Below are 16342 nucleotides of genomic sequence, written 5' to 3' on the forward strand. Positions count from 1 at the left end.
GTACTTGGCATAGGCTGCATTTGCGTGGCACTGGGCCTACCCATGGAGGGTTGGGTCATGCCTCCCATAGGAAGTGCACCTGAAGAGACAGGAGGGGGGAAGCCAGGTTGGTGCATTGGGGGCATGCTGGATATCGTTGGAGGGCCTGGAGGTCGACTTGTGGGTGGTGCCATCTGAGATCCCATGGGTGATAAATGAGGTGCTGTTGTTGGTGGACCTCTGTATGGTCCTTGCTGCAAGAGACAAAAACAGAGTTTGGATATCTAATAAGACACTGTTGAGGCTACAGAGAAGTTAATTTGTATCCATTAACCTGGTATACCCAAGAATGTAGCTAAGAGCTGGCAGCTGTTTATTTCACTGGCTGAAAGAGAGCACATTGGCAGCTGAAATTTCACAGAAATTAACAAAAAAAAGGCCACAAAAGCCACCTGGGCTTGTCAGTGAGTCACGTTAATTTTTTCTTTGCACATTCCTGTATACCGAGAAAATAAAATCTTTGGTTTCAACCACTAGCCTGACTTCACTTGCCCTTGAAATATTACAACTTAAGCCACAAATATATTGTATCCTGGTGGTAACAAAACTCTCACAAGATCCATATAATCACAGATTTCTGTTATGTTACATGTACATCATCACTTTAAATGCTTCAGATCAAATACTATCATGCAAATATAAGGAGTCTTAGAAAGACAACATCTGCTAAACTGTTTAGAAATTCATGGTTTAAACATCAAATTGTTGAATGTATAAAACACTTTGTTTGCCACACTTCTCTTTTGGTTTTCTACATTGTAGTGCCAATACTCTCAAATGCAAATTACTAGAATGGCACCCAAAATTTTAGTCTGTACAAAGAATACATTACTTAACGAACAGGTTACAATATCCCATTCCCCACCACTACCTGACAGGAGACAAATTGTTTAACTTACTGTGGTGTTTGGCTGGGGAGGCCAGCTACCTAATGGTGGTTGTTGCTGAGACGATGGTGGTTGACTTTGTGAGCTGTTGATATGCAAGTTACTCATCTGTTGAGTCATCTGTAAATAACAAGAAATTCAATCACGGCCTGTACTATAGATACAAGCTGCTAGGCTTGACGTTCACACTTGACATCTACTGGTAAATACACAGTAAAATCTTTATTTTGTTCTTCTTTGAGGGCGATTTCAATTGAATGTCAAAAGTAATCAGGCAATGACTTTGGTTTTGGTTTTACTATGGTTTGAGATTGGCTGAGAAGTCTAATTGGTAAGTAATTGGTTTGGTTTTGGTTTTGGTTTTGGTTTTACGACACTCAATTAAAAACCACTCTATGGTTAGCATATAACACTTTATGGGCTAGGGAAAATGCAAACCAGTAAACATGTTTCTCAAAATGGCCATGTTTATTCAAATGGCCAGTTATACTCTAATCCAATATTCTATACATAACTTAACACCTTATTCACACTTGTCCATCTACCAATAAGTATAGTCAGTGTGTTATTTTGAGTTAAATTTGCCTTTATTAGGGAGTGTCAAACCTGTTGCTGCTGATGCCCAGGAGCGGGTCCATGCTGCTGCTGAGTATTTCCTGGTTGAGGGGGATACTGCGGAGAAGGATAAGTGCCACTTTGAGCTGACGTCTGCTGCACTTGGCTGGGAGCACCTGGTCTTGACGGCTGGGGAGGCATCCCAGGCCTCTGGGTCTGTTGCTGATGTTGTTGAGGTGGTACCCCTGGTCTTGATGGTGGTTGCTGTTGAGGAATCCCTCCAGGTCTCTGTGTCTGTTGTTGAGGAGGGAACCCAGGTCTTGATGGAGGCTGCTGCTGGGGAAACCCACTGGGTCTCTGTAATGGATGGTGGTGAGAAGGAGCCCCTGGTCTTGATGGAGGTTGTTGTTGAGGAAACCCTCCAGGTCTTTGGGGCTGCTGTTGCAAAACAGGAGGGAACTGTTGTTTCTGTTGATCAGGTGGGGTAGGGGATGAATTTGGAGGCTGGTGAGGAGAAGGTGACAGTCGCTGACTAGGCTGTTGTGTAGGAGAACCTTGAAATTGATTCCCAGCCTAAAAAAAGAGGAGAATTACTGTCATTTATATGGAGTTATCATTTAAAAGCAAGCATCAGGCACTGAAGCATATTGATTCCAAATGACACAAACTACAGTGGAACCCTATTTATACCATCACCAACAGGCCATGAAAATTTGGCCGTATTAACGGGGTAGGATCAAATTTCATGACTGGTCTAAACTGAGTGACGTCTAAATAGATATATCACAATTGCGCCTCTAAACTACTGTTCTTTAAAAAGCATCCGGAGTGCAGATATATATAATTTTAAAAAAATTGAAACTTCAATCAATTCATACAATATTAACATTGGAAAGATGAACATAACTGGTTTGAGTGGCCGTATAAACAGGGTAAAATTGTAATGGATTATACAGGTTGGGATTTCAGAATGTGGCTACTGACCAAATTAACAGGGTGGCCACATTAACGGGTTTTCTTATAAGAAAATGTATGGGCCTTTCACCGGGACAAAAAAAGTGGCCGCAATCACAAGGTGACCGTAAGGCGGGGCTCCACTGTAATGGCATCTAATGTCTCATGTACCTGTAACTAACTTTTTCTTTCAAAATATTAATCAATTCAGTTTTGGAGATTATATCAACAATAGCCTCCATTTGGCATTTGGATATTAGTCTGGGAATATTATCTGTTCCGAGAAGCAAACAGTTTTAATTTCTGAGAGGGAAGCTTAAAGAAAACTTTGAGTTCCAAAGAACAGATCATGTCCAAATACAAATATCCAAGCACATTTTTAAAGTCAAATGCAGACTGTTGTGGTTGTTATCCTTCAAATATCATTTCACAACATGGAAATTTTTAAAATTGGGGAATATCACTTGGATATTACCCAGTTTTAGCTGGGGCATATGCAGTCACATGGTGCGCTAAGACCAATCATATGCAAGTGAAAATATTTGATGGATTATAAACAACAAATATTTTTGTCCCAAACATAATTAATCTAACCAAATCACAGGACTTAGCTATATCTGGGGAATATTGAAGGAAGTCCTATGAACAATATCCTATGACTTCCAAAGTTTGCATTTGAGCATTTCACCACAAACAAATTGTTACAGTTAAGTGACCTAAATGTTTTGAACAGCTAATCAATAGTTTAATTGCAAAAAAAAAAAAAATCTCTCTCATTTGACAATTGAAGTAAGAAACGTATATTTACCACTTCACTTTTCACTGCCAGGCATATACAGAAGACTTATCAGCTGACAATCTCATTAGCACTAAATTTGCCTATCACAGATACTTGTAAGCAATTTATTCGAATGAAATGTACTGGAAGTAAGTAACTTAAGTTCGCATGAGAGCATTGTAATAAATATACTGTTTCAACGCGAGATACCATTACACCGGTATTGAGCCAGAACTGATCGCACAAAGCGAAAGAACACAAACGTGACAGATATTTTACACAACAGCGAGATGAAAGCAAATTTCACCATCTGACAGTTTGTTGATCATACGGTTTAAATACGTGTACACGCGACAGGCGGAAAGCTTCATATATTGGAAACGAAATGTCGGATTGATTTCTGAAGCTTTCGTTTCAGCCTGTATTTTAATCACTGATATCAAAATTTCTCAGGCATTACAGTTACCTTAGGAGGAAGAGGCTGTTTCGGCTGTTGATGATAACGATTAGAAGCTTGCTGCGAGCTGACACCATTCATCTGAACTTGTTGCGGTCCGTTCGCCATTGCATTATTAGAAGGAAATTGTTGTGAAGGAAAACCACCGGGATTAGCCATAAAATTCTCTCCTCCTCCTTTGACTGGCCCATCGAACGGCATGTTTCTGCGTTCAGGGTAATGGAAATCAGTGATCGGCTTTCTGAAATAATTTTTAAAGCTTCAAACATTCGTCATACCTTTGCCCGGCCACCGGAGGACGTTGATTCATCATCTCTCACGAGCCGTGTAAAACGTTTTACGGGAAACCAACGGCAAAACACGATAGGAGCGGCCTCTTAGAGGCAGTACGGATATCAAATTTTATAATATAATAAGCGGAATTTTTTTCCCGAGGCCAAAAAGCTCCACTACTTTCGTGTTTGAGTACAAGACATCTTATGCCACGTAGAAAGAGTTGAATCCCAGTAGCCAACGTCCCGGATGACCAGCCGGCGCATTGTCATCTGGGTATTTTGAAAAGCGCCAACTCAAAATTCTTACGTGGCTTTCGAAACGCAAGCGCAAACAGACTCCTGTTCATTACAGAGACAACTTCTGTCGTCACCATACTTAACGATATCCTCTCCTGTCCTGTTGTTACACTGAAAATCAATTTAGTTTTTTCTTCTTTTGTCCCAAATTAAAAATTAGATTAGCCAAGAAAACTAGACGGCGTGAATAAAATAGATGAGTGGAACAGGCCGAACGGAACAAATGGTGTTACAGAAAACAAACAAAAACAAAGATTCTTTCTCTTTTATTTACTGGTGTGACAGTAAATAGACGCCACTAAAACTCAAAACGTGCTATCATAATCAGTAAGTCTCCCAGGTTCACCAAACGACCTTTATTATTTTTTTTTTCTGAAATTCATTTCTTTTATTTACTGTTGTGCCGAGTTTTTTTTTTTTTTAATTATTTTTTTTAAAAAACACCGATCAACCGTCCGCAAATGCAATGACGTTTGTACAGTTCGCAGAAGATTAAAACTGACTTTGTAACGTTAATAAACGTATACGGGAGGAGGCCTTGGGGCTCTTACGCAGACGCTCTTTAGGCCCGTCACGCAATCTTCCAGAGGATTGTGTGACTCACTCAGACAAAGAGTGGCTGCGTAGGAGGCTACATAGACCCTGATGACAAGAAAGGCTCTGAATATCGGTTGATGTGAGACAAGTCGGACTACGGGCTTAACCTGACTTTTCTCTCCGCATCAAGCTGAACAGAGAAAAGTCCAATGACTTGTAGGGCACTGGTTCCAAGTTACGAATACTTCTTCTTTGAGTTTCTTTAAGGGCCCCGCTGAAAAGCAGGGCGACGAAAAATTAGTCTATAGACTCATTTAATTGTTCTCCTCCACGGAAATCTTTAGTAAAAGGCGAAAGATTTGTACGTGTTGAAGGAAAACCAGAGTAGACTAAAATAGTAACGGCCGATGCTATGATAAGTATGATATGCGAAAACATGTGGGACAAAGAATACATAACCTACATGATTAGCACGCATGCGCATCGACTTACGGCACCAACTCCGCGGAAAATAAGTTTTTTTCGGAGGAGACAACCGACAGCCGGAAATAAGTTTGCTATCGCAGTCTATTATTTCCACGGCGGAGCCTCAAACGAAACCTCCTGCTCGAGGCAGCGCAGCAAGGAGAACTGTCAGATCGAATTTCGCTCAAATTAAATTACCTCACAGCTTTGCCCCTATCGTCCGCGGAACAGGCTTAGAGATTATGGTCACAGAGAACATTTTTCGGGGTGCCTCATGTAGGAACAATTCTTGCTGACAGCCATATTTTACGACATTTCATTTGCTTATATCAAACATCAGATCTAGTCACTCTTCCAAACCGCACATGTTCTGGGAATAAGATCTAAAAAAATTTATATAATGGAGTACGCATGTATGGTTCAGTAGTACTTTGTCCCTCATTAGCTGTAACGCATCACGATCAGCCATACTGTTTGCCTTCACACAAACGATAGCGGGACCCTTTTTTTCCGGAAAGCGAAAAAAGGACGCAAAAAATAAACAATGTATGATTACTGTAGGAAGGCATCTTGCTTGAAACTCAGTAGATTTTTTTAAAAAAACCTAGTATAAATTAAAATGTCAATGTCTAGGTATTTTTTGTCTGAAAAAGAAAAAATAACTTTGCAACACTTGATCAGGTAAGTTAAGTCCTGTTGAAAAGGGCAAGAAACTGGGTGGGTTGCAAAACGAACAACCTTCCCGAAGTAGCGAAGTAGAAGGGGATATATCCACAATATCATGCACAAGGCCTATGCAATGCCTTCTTTGTTTTTGTTTTACTAACAGGAAGGTAACGCAACGGAGAGTTGAGAGAAAAAGGACCTCCACAACTCAAATATAAGTCGACAGCCGTTATGCTGATACTCTACTGTTTCGGGCATTTCCAAGAATAGCATTATAGGAATCTCGTTCTTCGAGTCTCCGTTCCTTACTGTGTGCGCAAGCTTGGCGAAAGGAGTGACTCCTTTTGATCGATCTAAAACAAAATGGAAATAAACAGAAGTAAACACCTGCGGGTTGATTGAGGCACATGTTTGCCAACTGGATATCGGACTTCAGAATCCGATCTGATTCGGTTGTTGCCCGTCCGAGAGGGGGAAGGGAGACGAAGACTCAAATATGTTTGTAGAAAGAGTTACTGTGTTTAAACTGTTTGCGCCCTGACTTGTCTTTGTGTTATTAGGAGCCCTGCCGGTGGGCAGGGCGACGAAAAATTAGTCTATAGACTCATTCAGTTGTTCTCCTCCACGGAAATCTTTAGTAAAAGGCGAAAGATTTATTCGTGTTGAAGGAAAACCAGAGCTGGCAACTATCATGGACAATCAGTGATATGATGCACATGAATCCGCAAAGCTTGTGGGACATAAGACAATTTCATTACACGCGCATGCGCAGGGAGGTGCGGGCTCTGACGACGGGTATTCTCGCCTCCAGTGCTACTCGTTTTAAAATGACGTTACGAGTAACAGAGGCTCTGAGGGCGAGAATGGTCAGCCTCGTAGTCAGAGCCCGCGCGCGCCCTACACGTCTACGTTTTCCTTTCACGCGGAATGGAGATGGTAGACGTCTACTACGTCTGCAAGAAGGCTACGTTTGGCGGAGATTTGTGAGGAAGAGTTTAGAACGAGTGCGAAAAGATCCCGGGGGGGTACTTTGAGAATTTCTGGGTGGGGATGTGCCACTGGGACCCTGGAACCCTAGGCCTATACCAGAGCTAGTTCAGCTGAATTTTGCTACCCTACACTAGAATAAACTCCCCAAATCTCCCCATCTATCGACACTGTCGAGACTGATTTGCGTAAATTTAAACTTGCCGATTTGATTTTTGTATATTTTCGAGTGGCAATTCCTGGTTTCCTTAGTCTAGATAACATCTTCAACCAACTAGTCAGTTTTGTGAAAAATTATCCCCTATTCTAGACCCAAACGTTCTGATTTATATACCCTATCCTAGAGTAAACTGCTTGAAAACCATACCCTTCACAGTGGCACATACCTATATAGCCCATATATGGCAGCCCCCCCCCCCCCCCCACCCGGGGAAAAAGATCAAGGTTAAAGGAAAAGACTGTAACTAGAACCAAGGATTGACTGTTCCCAAATGACTTTGCGCCGACGAAGGGCTAATTTATTTGTTATTTATTTCAAATAACAGTTTATTCTGGCTCAGCCTGTGTACGCACCAACCTCACTGTGCGTCGGTCCGTACGCCCTGAACTCGAGCCAAACTCCCACTCGTCTGTGTAACCAGTATTGGTCTTATGATACTACGACAAGGTTCAAACTGTTGTATTTTTTGGGCTAGTGACAACTAATTAGGCTGAATGGATTTAATTTGAGTCACTTTCCCGAATGGATTGTTTCTTGATCATATGGATTGGTTTTGGTCGATATTTCGCGCGCTGTGGTTGGCTAATTCTAGGGCATTATTCTTCCATATTGCCCACCGGCCGATTACAGCACTGCAAAACACAAAGCAAAAGCCATATGATAAACAACTTATCAACCTCGAACGTTCAATCTTCACGGGAAATCTCAAACATCGGCCTTGCCTTGTTGACCTCGCTATCGCTTGGCCAATATGACAAGGTCTCGGTTTGAGATTTTCCCGTAACGACCTCACTCTCGGTTAATAAGAAGCTATTAATATTGCTGTTTAACTTCAGAACAGGCTTTCATTAATGTACTGTTTACATTTTATCGCATGAACCATCCTTTAAACTGCGAATGAGATTCGCCCGAAGACAGAACCACTATCAACACAAAGCTGGGGTTGACACACAACACTTTATTTATTCATCTGTAGACTGAAGTGTCGATCCAACGTGTCACTGGAAAGTCTTCGTTCAATGAAGTCTCAAGAAATAAAAGCACAGAATTCAAATTAAAGTGGACTCAACACTGTACCTAATGACACAGTTAGCACCCTCTAGAGCAGACCTTCGAGAAGAGTTGCCATAACTTCTACTCTAAACATTAGACAGGTGTCTCCTCATTCTTTCATTTTTGAGGATGAGATAAATGACTTAATCCTGGCTGAGAAGCATGTATTGCACCTCCTCGTCTGACTCAAGTATAGCAGGTAGCTACATACTGTACAATGCATATAATTCAAAAGTCTGCTTTAACAAGGGAGCTAACTGTTATTTGCTTAAAACTGAGTAGTAACTCAGTAGACTATAAGGCCTTTTCTTCTTTGCGAGACAACAGTTCACTAAGCCTAACCCAAAGGAAACACATTTCAGTTGACATGCTGTCAAGGGTAAGTATTTAAAAGTCAAGGCAATTTTTAAAACTTTGTAAATAATTAAAACAAATGTTTCCTATAGGCTAGGCTTAAAAAGTAGACATTCGCTGCTCTAATTAGGACTGGCCACGTTTTTGTAGATTTATAGGGGCCACCAAAATAACAATAATAACAAAATGTCAGAATTAGTTCAACAGTAACGTTATATTACTTTAAAGAAATCTTTTAATCCTTTAAATTAAATAAAAAGAGAGCTCATGCACACAGAAATCTCAACTTAAAAGGCCAGAAAAATACAATGTTGCAGGTACATGCATTTGTGTTGTATTTATTTTTTATTTATTTGTTGTTGTTGTTGTTGTTTTTGTTGCTGTTGCTGTTGTTGATGACGATGCTACTGCTGTTGTTTTCTGAGCTATCTAATAGTTGGCTGAGGTACAAATTAGCTGAAGAAAGCATTTTCTTTTCTGACTGGCATAAGGAGCTCCCTTAAGTTTTTCTTCTTTTATCTTGAGTGTGTAGCAAGTGTAAGTTATTCTTAGGTTAATACAGTGCAGGATGGTTTGTTTAAAAGAGGAGAGTTCCCATGCCTCCCATTTCACTTTGCTCCTTGACAAAGATCTCAAAGTACTGGTAAATGATGGTGACGGCCAACAGAATACCCGTTCCAGAACCAATAGCACCTGCAAAGACACAAGAAAGAGTCACATCTCAGTTCTGACTACTTACACAACTTCTAAGAACTTATCAATTGATACAGTTTTGCTGTTCAGATAGCCTGCTAGCCTGCATGGAGACTTGCATCAGTTTCTGAAGAGAAATTAAAAGCCCATGCAAAAGTGCAAGTACCCAGCACCACCCACCCATCCCTTATGGTCCAACTGGTTCAAATGGAACTGATAACAGCTGGTTATGGCTTTTGCAAATAAAACTCTGCAAAGCAACTGTAACTTGATTGTATACTTACCCATAAAATCAGCCAGAACAGACAAAGCACCAATGCAGAGTCCACCAAATGCAGCGGCAGTAGGAATGTACCTGATAGATTTCAGAAATTATTAATGGCTTGTTTTAAAATGAGACAATAAAATCCAAAGTTGAAGACATGTGAGATTATGTTATTCAGCAGAAAAGTCAAGGTGTATGTCAGAACTTGGTCACAAACATGAAACTTAGAAATATGACTTCACAGCATTTTTCTTGGATCATCATTAGAGAAATTACAAGAGAAATAAAGATCATGCTCAAAGACCTTGTAAAAGCATGGTTACATGCACTTAACTTGAAATCTTCATTCCATTTAGTGGCAGCTATGGTCAAATAATTTTGACTCATTTTCAATCGCACACTAAAATTGAAAGCAGTGATCATTTTGTACACAGCAGATGCTTACCTGTTGAGTTCGTGAACCATGGATTTATCTCGGTGGCCACGCATCACCATTTGCTGTTCCTTGAGCTGCTTGGCAACCTTGAATTATAAAACAGTTTAAATCAAAACTTATGCAGTCACACAAATGAAGACCAACCAAGCAACAGACCACCTCAACTATTTCATTGATAACTTTACAGGATAAGATTGAAAACTAACTCAAATTTAATGGGGGTTCCAAAGGTCTGAGCTATATTTTTGACTCTATGCTCTATACTCTATTTACTTGTGGGTCATCTTCTGAAAGTTTGTCTGTCCAAGTATGTTGTCATACATGTAGAACTCAAAGTGCAAAGAAAACATATTTTTTCCCAGTTGCTCTTTGAGCAAGTTGGAGCGACTGTGTGCTAGACTTTTATGTTTCACTCTCCATCTGCAAACTTTCAAGATCATAAATTTTACTGGCCAGGGACAAAATCCAGAACCCCTACAGAAAACTCTCCTAGACCAAGGTTATTTGTACAGGACTAAAATCCTTGATATGAAATGGTCTAACTTTTGTTGCAGAGGGTGAAAATATACTTACATCTTTAGCTGATGAGCCAGAAACATCAATCCATGTCTTGGAGAAGAATGCACAGGAGCCCAGCATGAAGATGATGTACATGACGGCATGTATGGGGTCTTCTATGATGTGACCTACTGTCTCGGGAGGGGACATGTAATAACACAGGCCACCAGTGGGGTAAGATCTCGCAGGCCCGCCACCAGCTTCCTAAAAAAGCCAAACCGACATTAGGTAAAGCTATATAAAGTAAAGGTCTTGTTGAAAGAAGTTGTAACAACAAAAATATGTAGAGCTGTTATATTGTGAATTCATAAGATCTAGCCACCCAGGGTTCATACTCTTTTAAAAGCTCTTCAAATTCCATGACTTTCCATGACCTTCCCTATGACCTTAAGTTTAACTGTCACTTTAGAAAATTCTCAAAACTATCCTTGTTTCAGGGTCAAATTTGCATTTTTTTGCAATCTCTGGCATTTAAAAAACCCTGAGAGTGTCTGCATGAGAGGCTAATTCCTTGGTTACTTGCCTATATTGTATTTTGTTCTTCTTTTGACATGTGCAGTGATGAATGTACTAGGCTCAACTATTATTTTCCATAACTTTCCAGAACCAACAATTAAACTCCATGACTTTCCAGGCCTGGAAAACAAAACTCTTGAATTCCACGACTTTCCAGGTATTCAATGACCCATACGAACCCTGCCACCACACCTGCAGCCATGACGAGTATCTCTCAAATCCAAGACAATCATCAACAATGCAAACCCTTAAGAAACCTTAAGGAGCACTTACCTCCCATGTGCCAAGAAGACTGACAAAGAAATTTCCAGCAAACTTTGCAGACATCATTTGAGAGATGACATAGATGTTGGACACAAGAGCACTCTAAAATGTAGGTACAGGAAATAATCAACAAATTGCTTTTTAATTCCTGAAAGCTTAACTACATGCTGTAATACATTAATATCTAATGTTGCCAGTGTATTTGACCCTATGGTTCAGTGATAAAACTGTGAACAAGTTTATTTACAGTAACTAACCAAATAAAAGATCTTCATCAGCAACCAGCATGGGTTAAAACTTTCAAAACTCAAGAAGTTTAATTGAGCATTTACCTGCAAAATAATGGGAATGTTTGAAGTGTAGAACAGCTTGATTGGGTAAGAGCTGTACTGGCCTCGATAACGGGCTGACTTGATGGGCAGATCCACACGGAAGCCCTGAAATAAACATTAAGAACTCGATCAGACATGAAAATAAGCAGCTGTGTGGACATAACTTGGTTTATTACAGACTTTTGCAAAGTGTAGTTAACAGCAAGTTTCTCCTTAAAGTATAACAACATTACCAAGGAAACTGAAGATTAGAATAAAGATGAGCTACCATAAACAACAGTGTTCTCACAACATATTTATAAAAAGAAGTGTACGAGAACAAAATTAATAGAGAACTGATATTTTGATCTGAGAAACTGTTCTTACCAGATATTTTATGACATCAGCCACTTATAACTTAGTGCTAAGATACATGTAAAGGACCAGATCAAGTCTGTAGGACAACAATTTACCTGGAAGTAAATAACTATGCCAAAGACAAAAATGGTGGCAATAAGGTTGGTGAGATTGGGTAAATTCTGACGATAAAAGGCTTCACGTAGACCACGCACTTTATCTGTTCTGGTTGCCAGAAGATGGAACAAGGCGATGATGGCTCCCTCAAATTCAGTTCCTGGACACAGGTACAACAAACACTTTATTAGACCCTGCTTTCAGTGAGGCCAACAACTTCCCAGGCTCTGACAAGTTTTGAATTGCTAGCTACGTTAGCAGTTTTCAAAAATTGGCCCTCTAGAAAAAGATGTTATGAACCTATCTTGCCACTCTCCCACACCTGATGGGCCAGGGCGGTCATCTGTTTTAAATTTAATTAAGTCCTGATTCTTGAGCCAACAAATGCTTGATACTTATGTCCAAATGTGATACCTCATCATATCTTGCTTGGTTACACTCATTAAACTATGCTAAATTATCATTACATTGTGTATACATGTCATGATACAGAGTAAACCAAGCTGAATATTGGAAAGACCTCCAGAAGCAAAAATATATTTTTTAAAAGATCTTAGTAGAAAAATATCACTCACCCCTTCCAGTATTAATGGTTGCTGGACTAAAGGCTTTCCACACAATAGTTTCACAAATGTTTGTAGCAATGAATAGTGAGATACTGGAAAAAAAAATAATAAAAGAATCAAATAGGTGTAGTAGAATTGACAAAAATATTTATTCCAAAGAAAAATGGCTTGAAGTCATCACTATCAATTGGTTCTTACACTAGCTGTTGTAGCGAGCAAGAGATACAGTATAACAAAATAGGGTTTTTGCGGCTAACAAGCAAAAACTTCAAACGCTTTACAAAACTAAAATTTATTTGAACATTTTAAGTGAGGCTGTTTGCAGTAATTTTTCAAGTTTTGTAAATAGAGTATTCAGATATTTTGCAACTTATGGAATAGTTTACCTTTGCAGGCTGCAAAGGGTCCCCTTTGAAAAAGATAAATAAAATTAATCACCTACCCAGATCCAAGTCCATATCCTTTCTGCAGAAGCTCATCAAGCAAAAGAACAATCAGGCCGGCACAGAACAGCTAAAAACGGTGAAACATAAGAGTGATCAGCATCCAGTTTCTCTTTACATAGCACCAAGCAGGAAAGTGATAGGAATAAAAAATGATCAACTAAATGGTATATTCTCCAAAGTTATACATCACTAAGTTATGGGAACAATAATTATTGAAAAAATATTTAGGTCTGGTTAGCAATTTGAAGGTATTGATTATTGGCATACCTGGATGATAATCAAGAGGCAGATACCAGGACCCAGGTCAGAAGGATCACCATACATTCCAGTCATGACGTACACCACAGCTTGACCAATGGTTATTATCATGCCAAATACTACAAAACAAAGACACCTGATAAATACCACTGATAAAGTACACACTTGAGCTACAGACAAAGTGGCAGCTTGAGCTCATTCTGGTTTCCAGAATTGAGCAAAGAACTTTGTCTTTTCTCACGAGTATTACTTTTTGCTTCGTCTCTTCATTCAATGCTATTAACACCGCATTTAAGAGCTACCTTAAATGCATATTCTAGTCTGATGATGGTATAGTTCTTCCTGAAATATAACTCCTAGTTTTGCCAATTGTCAGTCTGAATTTCGACACAATGAACATTCTTGGATTATCTTTCATAATTCTCTATTACGACTCCTAGTTTCCTACTTTGGAGTTTGAGAGACAGTCAAACTATCACTCTGCAGTTATCCAAGATTTCACTTTGACATGCAGTGTTTTCTCCATAGATCTTTATTTTGAAGAACTTACATTTCTGCGATCCATTGAAGAGAGCTCTGTCTTTGGGACTGTCACCTACTTCAATAATTTTAGATCCTGCCAGAAGCTGAAAAAGTTTATTAGGTTAGATTCTATTTTGACTAACGTTTAAAACACTTCTTACAGATTACATACTTTCACAGGATCAAACCCTCTTCATTTGTTTAAGAACTCAAACTCTTAATAAAAACTTCTCCAGTAAAATTTGACATGAAGGTATAGTAGAGTACAAGGTTTAAAGTGATGTAAATGAGTCAAGTAGAATATAACTTCAATGATTTTGCATAAAGACAATAAAATCAACATTAAATGATTTTGAAAGGCTTGTGTGTATACCAAGGACATACAAGTGACACTTGGGATATTTCATGGTATACCACTTCAAAGCATTGTAAAACTAGTATTTATTCAATATTATTATAACAATATATTTCCAAACCTGCATAATAAGTCCTGATGTGACAATTGGAGAAATACCAAGTTCCATAAGGGTACCTGAAAGGTCACAGAAAACAATCCAGCTAAACAATTTACACATTTTTTTCTTTTAAAGTGACTGTAGCTATAGACTGTATATATTTTTAAGTGATAAATGGGCTTGGAGATTTTGCCATCATAAATAACTTTCAGTTCTTCCATTCTTGCTCACTTATGCAGTACTCTGTGCTTAAACAATTCACTTGAAAGCATGCTGAGTTTTCAGATTGTATTGTTTAAAAGAGGGATAAGGAAGGGATGGGTTGGTAAGATGAGGTACAATTGATATTGGAAAAGCTGCAACTACAAATGTATATATGTTGTGGTTCAATATTACCCTTGGTGCAATGTGGAATTTTTCCTTTTTGTCATTTATAATAATATACAAAGCAAAGGAAAGCACCAAATTATACCAAGGATATAATTGAACCACAACATATATTTTTAACTTTGGAGAAAACTTGGGCTTGTAGTCTATTGTTAAATGGTCTATAAAAAACACATTCAGTTGACAACATTTACTATTTTATGCTCCTACATTTGTAAATATTTCCTTGCACACTATTTCCTCACTTAAAAGCATAATGACATTATAAAATGCTTTATATGTGACACTTTGCACCGGTCCAAAAATTAACTGGGCCATAGTCTATTTCAAATAAAATGCTAGTCACTAGGACACTATGGATTGGTTACAATTTTGGACCTGAACAAAGTACCACAATATTATAAAGTTCTTGAAATATACTTTCACATATCAAGACAAAATGAGACAAACAAGGAAATCAATCATAAAGGAACTTTGCCAGCCACTGCAATGACTCCATTTGAAACTGTTTTGTTAATAAAAGTAATTCCTACTGAATATTTGAATATTAGGGCAAAAACATTTAAAACCTGCAATTCTCTTTCCAATCAAAATCCCATACAAATCAGCATATTTCAATATTAATGTAAAACTTTTATATGACTAGGACATTTTGTACCGGTACAAAAAAAAAAAAACCATCGGTAATCAAAATGTTATTTGGCCTGCTTTCGTCGAATTGGACCGGTAAAAGGCCTTCAGTTTAATATACTCGCCTCTGTTAGAAGCTAAAATCACCCTCATCCAATAAAATGGATCGGCCGAATCCGACGACATAATTCCAAACAAAGGAATCTAAGGGAAAAAAAAGGTTACAGTTAAAAGACAAGACATAGGTAAACTCCACGAGCCTAAAATTGGAAATATCACGGTGATGTAGTGTTGAAATTTGGCTGTTGTAAAATGCCGGTTGAAACAAAGAGGCGCTCAGTTGATAATAGAATATAAACCAATTTAATTTCTTACTGTATAAAAATCATTGCACCAACCTGGCAGCACACAAGAAAAATGAACAGTGTGATTGCAGTCCATAGTACCTTCTCTCTAAATTGGATCTGCAAGAGAAAAGCGGAGATTGTTCAGGGAATCTCGAGAAACAGTATCCCTCTTTTTCAATTCTCTGCTTGACCACACGCCGATGTACACGTACGCCAATGTTAACCAAACATTTCTTGCTTCCGATGAGCCATAAATAAGGAAAAGCTCAAAGCTATCCACCTTTGTGAACAAGAAGAACCTTTCGAAGGCTCCAAAAATTATTTACAGAGTGACTTACCTTTCTTTCGGGCTTAGAGACTTCGGGTAAAACGGAAATGAATGGCCGCAGAACTTCAAGAAATTTTACTGTGCACGAGAAAAAAGGCATACGTTATTTCTTTAGTTAAATGGCCATATTCCCACTATATGGCAACGCAAACGCAATTTAGAATGTCTAAGTAACTTACCACCCATTTTAAAATTTTTTTTTGTGGCCAGAAATTGGCGGCCTTGACGAAATGAAATATGAAATTTAACTGTGGTCGGACAATGGCCACGGCCAAAGAAGAAGAGAGCATGACAGGCAACGCGCAGGTTCTTTACGTCATTAGGTTCCAGGCCCCTCTTATGGTTAGCTCCGAGGAAGTGCC

At 38.9% G+C, this 16342-nt stretch overlaps 2 protein-coding genes and 2 non-coding genes across 4 annotated transcripts in view; all 4 read right to left on the reverse strand.

The window, feature by feature from the left end:
* Positions 1-4195, reverse strand: part of LOC145496618 (protein transport protein Sec24C-like) — an 18173-nt gene extending 13978 nt beyond the window's left edge. Inside the window, exons 1-5 of the mRNA XM_081476323.1 lie at positions 3949-4195; positions 3680-3875; positions 1533-2054; positions 939-1046; positions 1-233 (exon numbers count right to left, since the gene is read on the reverse strand). The exon at positions 1-233 is cut by the window's left edge and continues 238 nt beyond it. Coding sequence (XP_081332449.1) covers positions 1-233; positions 939-1046; positions 1533-2054; positions 3680-3875; positions 3949-3983 — 1094 coding nt within the window. The 5' untranslated portion in view covers positions 3984-4195. The remainder of the gene's footprint in view (positions 234-938; positions 1047-1532; positions 2055-3679; positions 3876-3948) is intronic.
* An 851-nt stretch (positions 4196-5046) lies between these two features.
* LOC145498820 (U5 spliceosomal RNA) lies at positions 5047-5167 on the reverse strand. The gene has a single exon (XR_014050907.1). It is a non-coding gene; the product is annotated as a U5 spliceosomal RNA (small nuclear RNA).
* A 1304-nt stretch (positions 5168-6471) lies between these two features.
* Positions 6472-6592, reverse strand: LOC145498809 (U5 spliceosomal RNA). The gene has a single exon (XR_014050897.1). It is a non-coding gene; the product is annotated as a U5 spliceosomal RNA (small nuclear RNA).
* Positions 6593-8055: 1463 nt separating this feature from the next.
* On the reverse strand, positions 8056-16276 carry LOC145496874 (protein transport protein Sec61 subunit alpha). Its single transcript, XM_081476642.1, has 16 exons — positions 16160-16276; positions 15991-16058; positions 15704-15769; positions 15431-15509; positions 14310-14365; positions 13862-13937; positions 13321-13430; positions 13050-13120; positions 12617-12699; positions 12041-12201; positions 11589-11693; positions 11266-11358; positions 10492-10680; positions 9928-10004; positions 9502-9572; positions 8056-9217 (listed from the first exon to the last, which is right to left on the reverse strand). Exons 1-16 carry the CDS (start codon positions 16164-16166, stop codon positions 9102-9104), a joined length of 1428 nt encoding a protein of 475 aa, XP_081332768.1. The 5' UTR covers positions 16167-16276; the 3' UTR covers positions 8056-9101.
* Positions 16277-16342: the final 66 nt, after the last annotated feature.

Source organism: Orbicella franksi, chromosome 9 (assembly GCF_964199315.1).
Source record: "Orbicella franksi chromosome 9, jaOrbFran1.1, whole genome shotgun sequence".
Taxonomy (NCBI): Eukaryota; Metazoa; Cnidaria; class Anthozoa; order Scleractinia; family Merulinidae; genus Orbicella; species Orbicella franksi.

Bases quoted from the DNA above. Each gene is read 5' to 3' on its own strand.
- LOC145496874 (XM_081476642.1), bottom strand. The intron at 12,202-12,616 runs GTGAGTGATATT...ACCTGTGTCCAG, and splicing joins AACCATTAATACTGGAAGGG to GAACTGAATTTGAGGGAGCC. The intron at 9,218-9,501 runs GTAAGTATACAA...GTGTCTTTGCAG, and splicing joins TGTTCTGGCTGATTTTATGG to GTGCTATTGGTTCTGGAACG.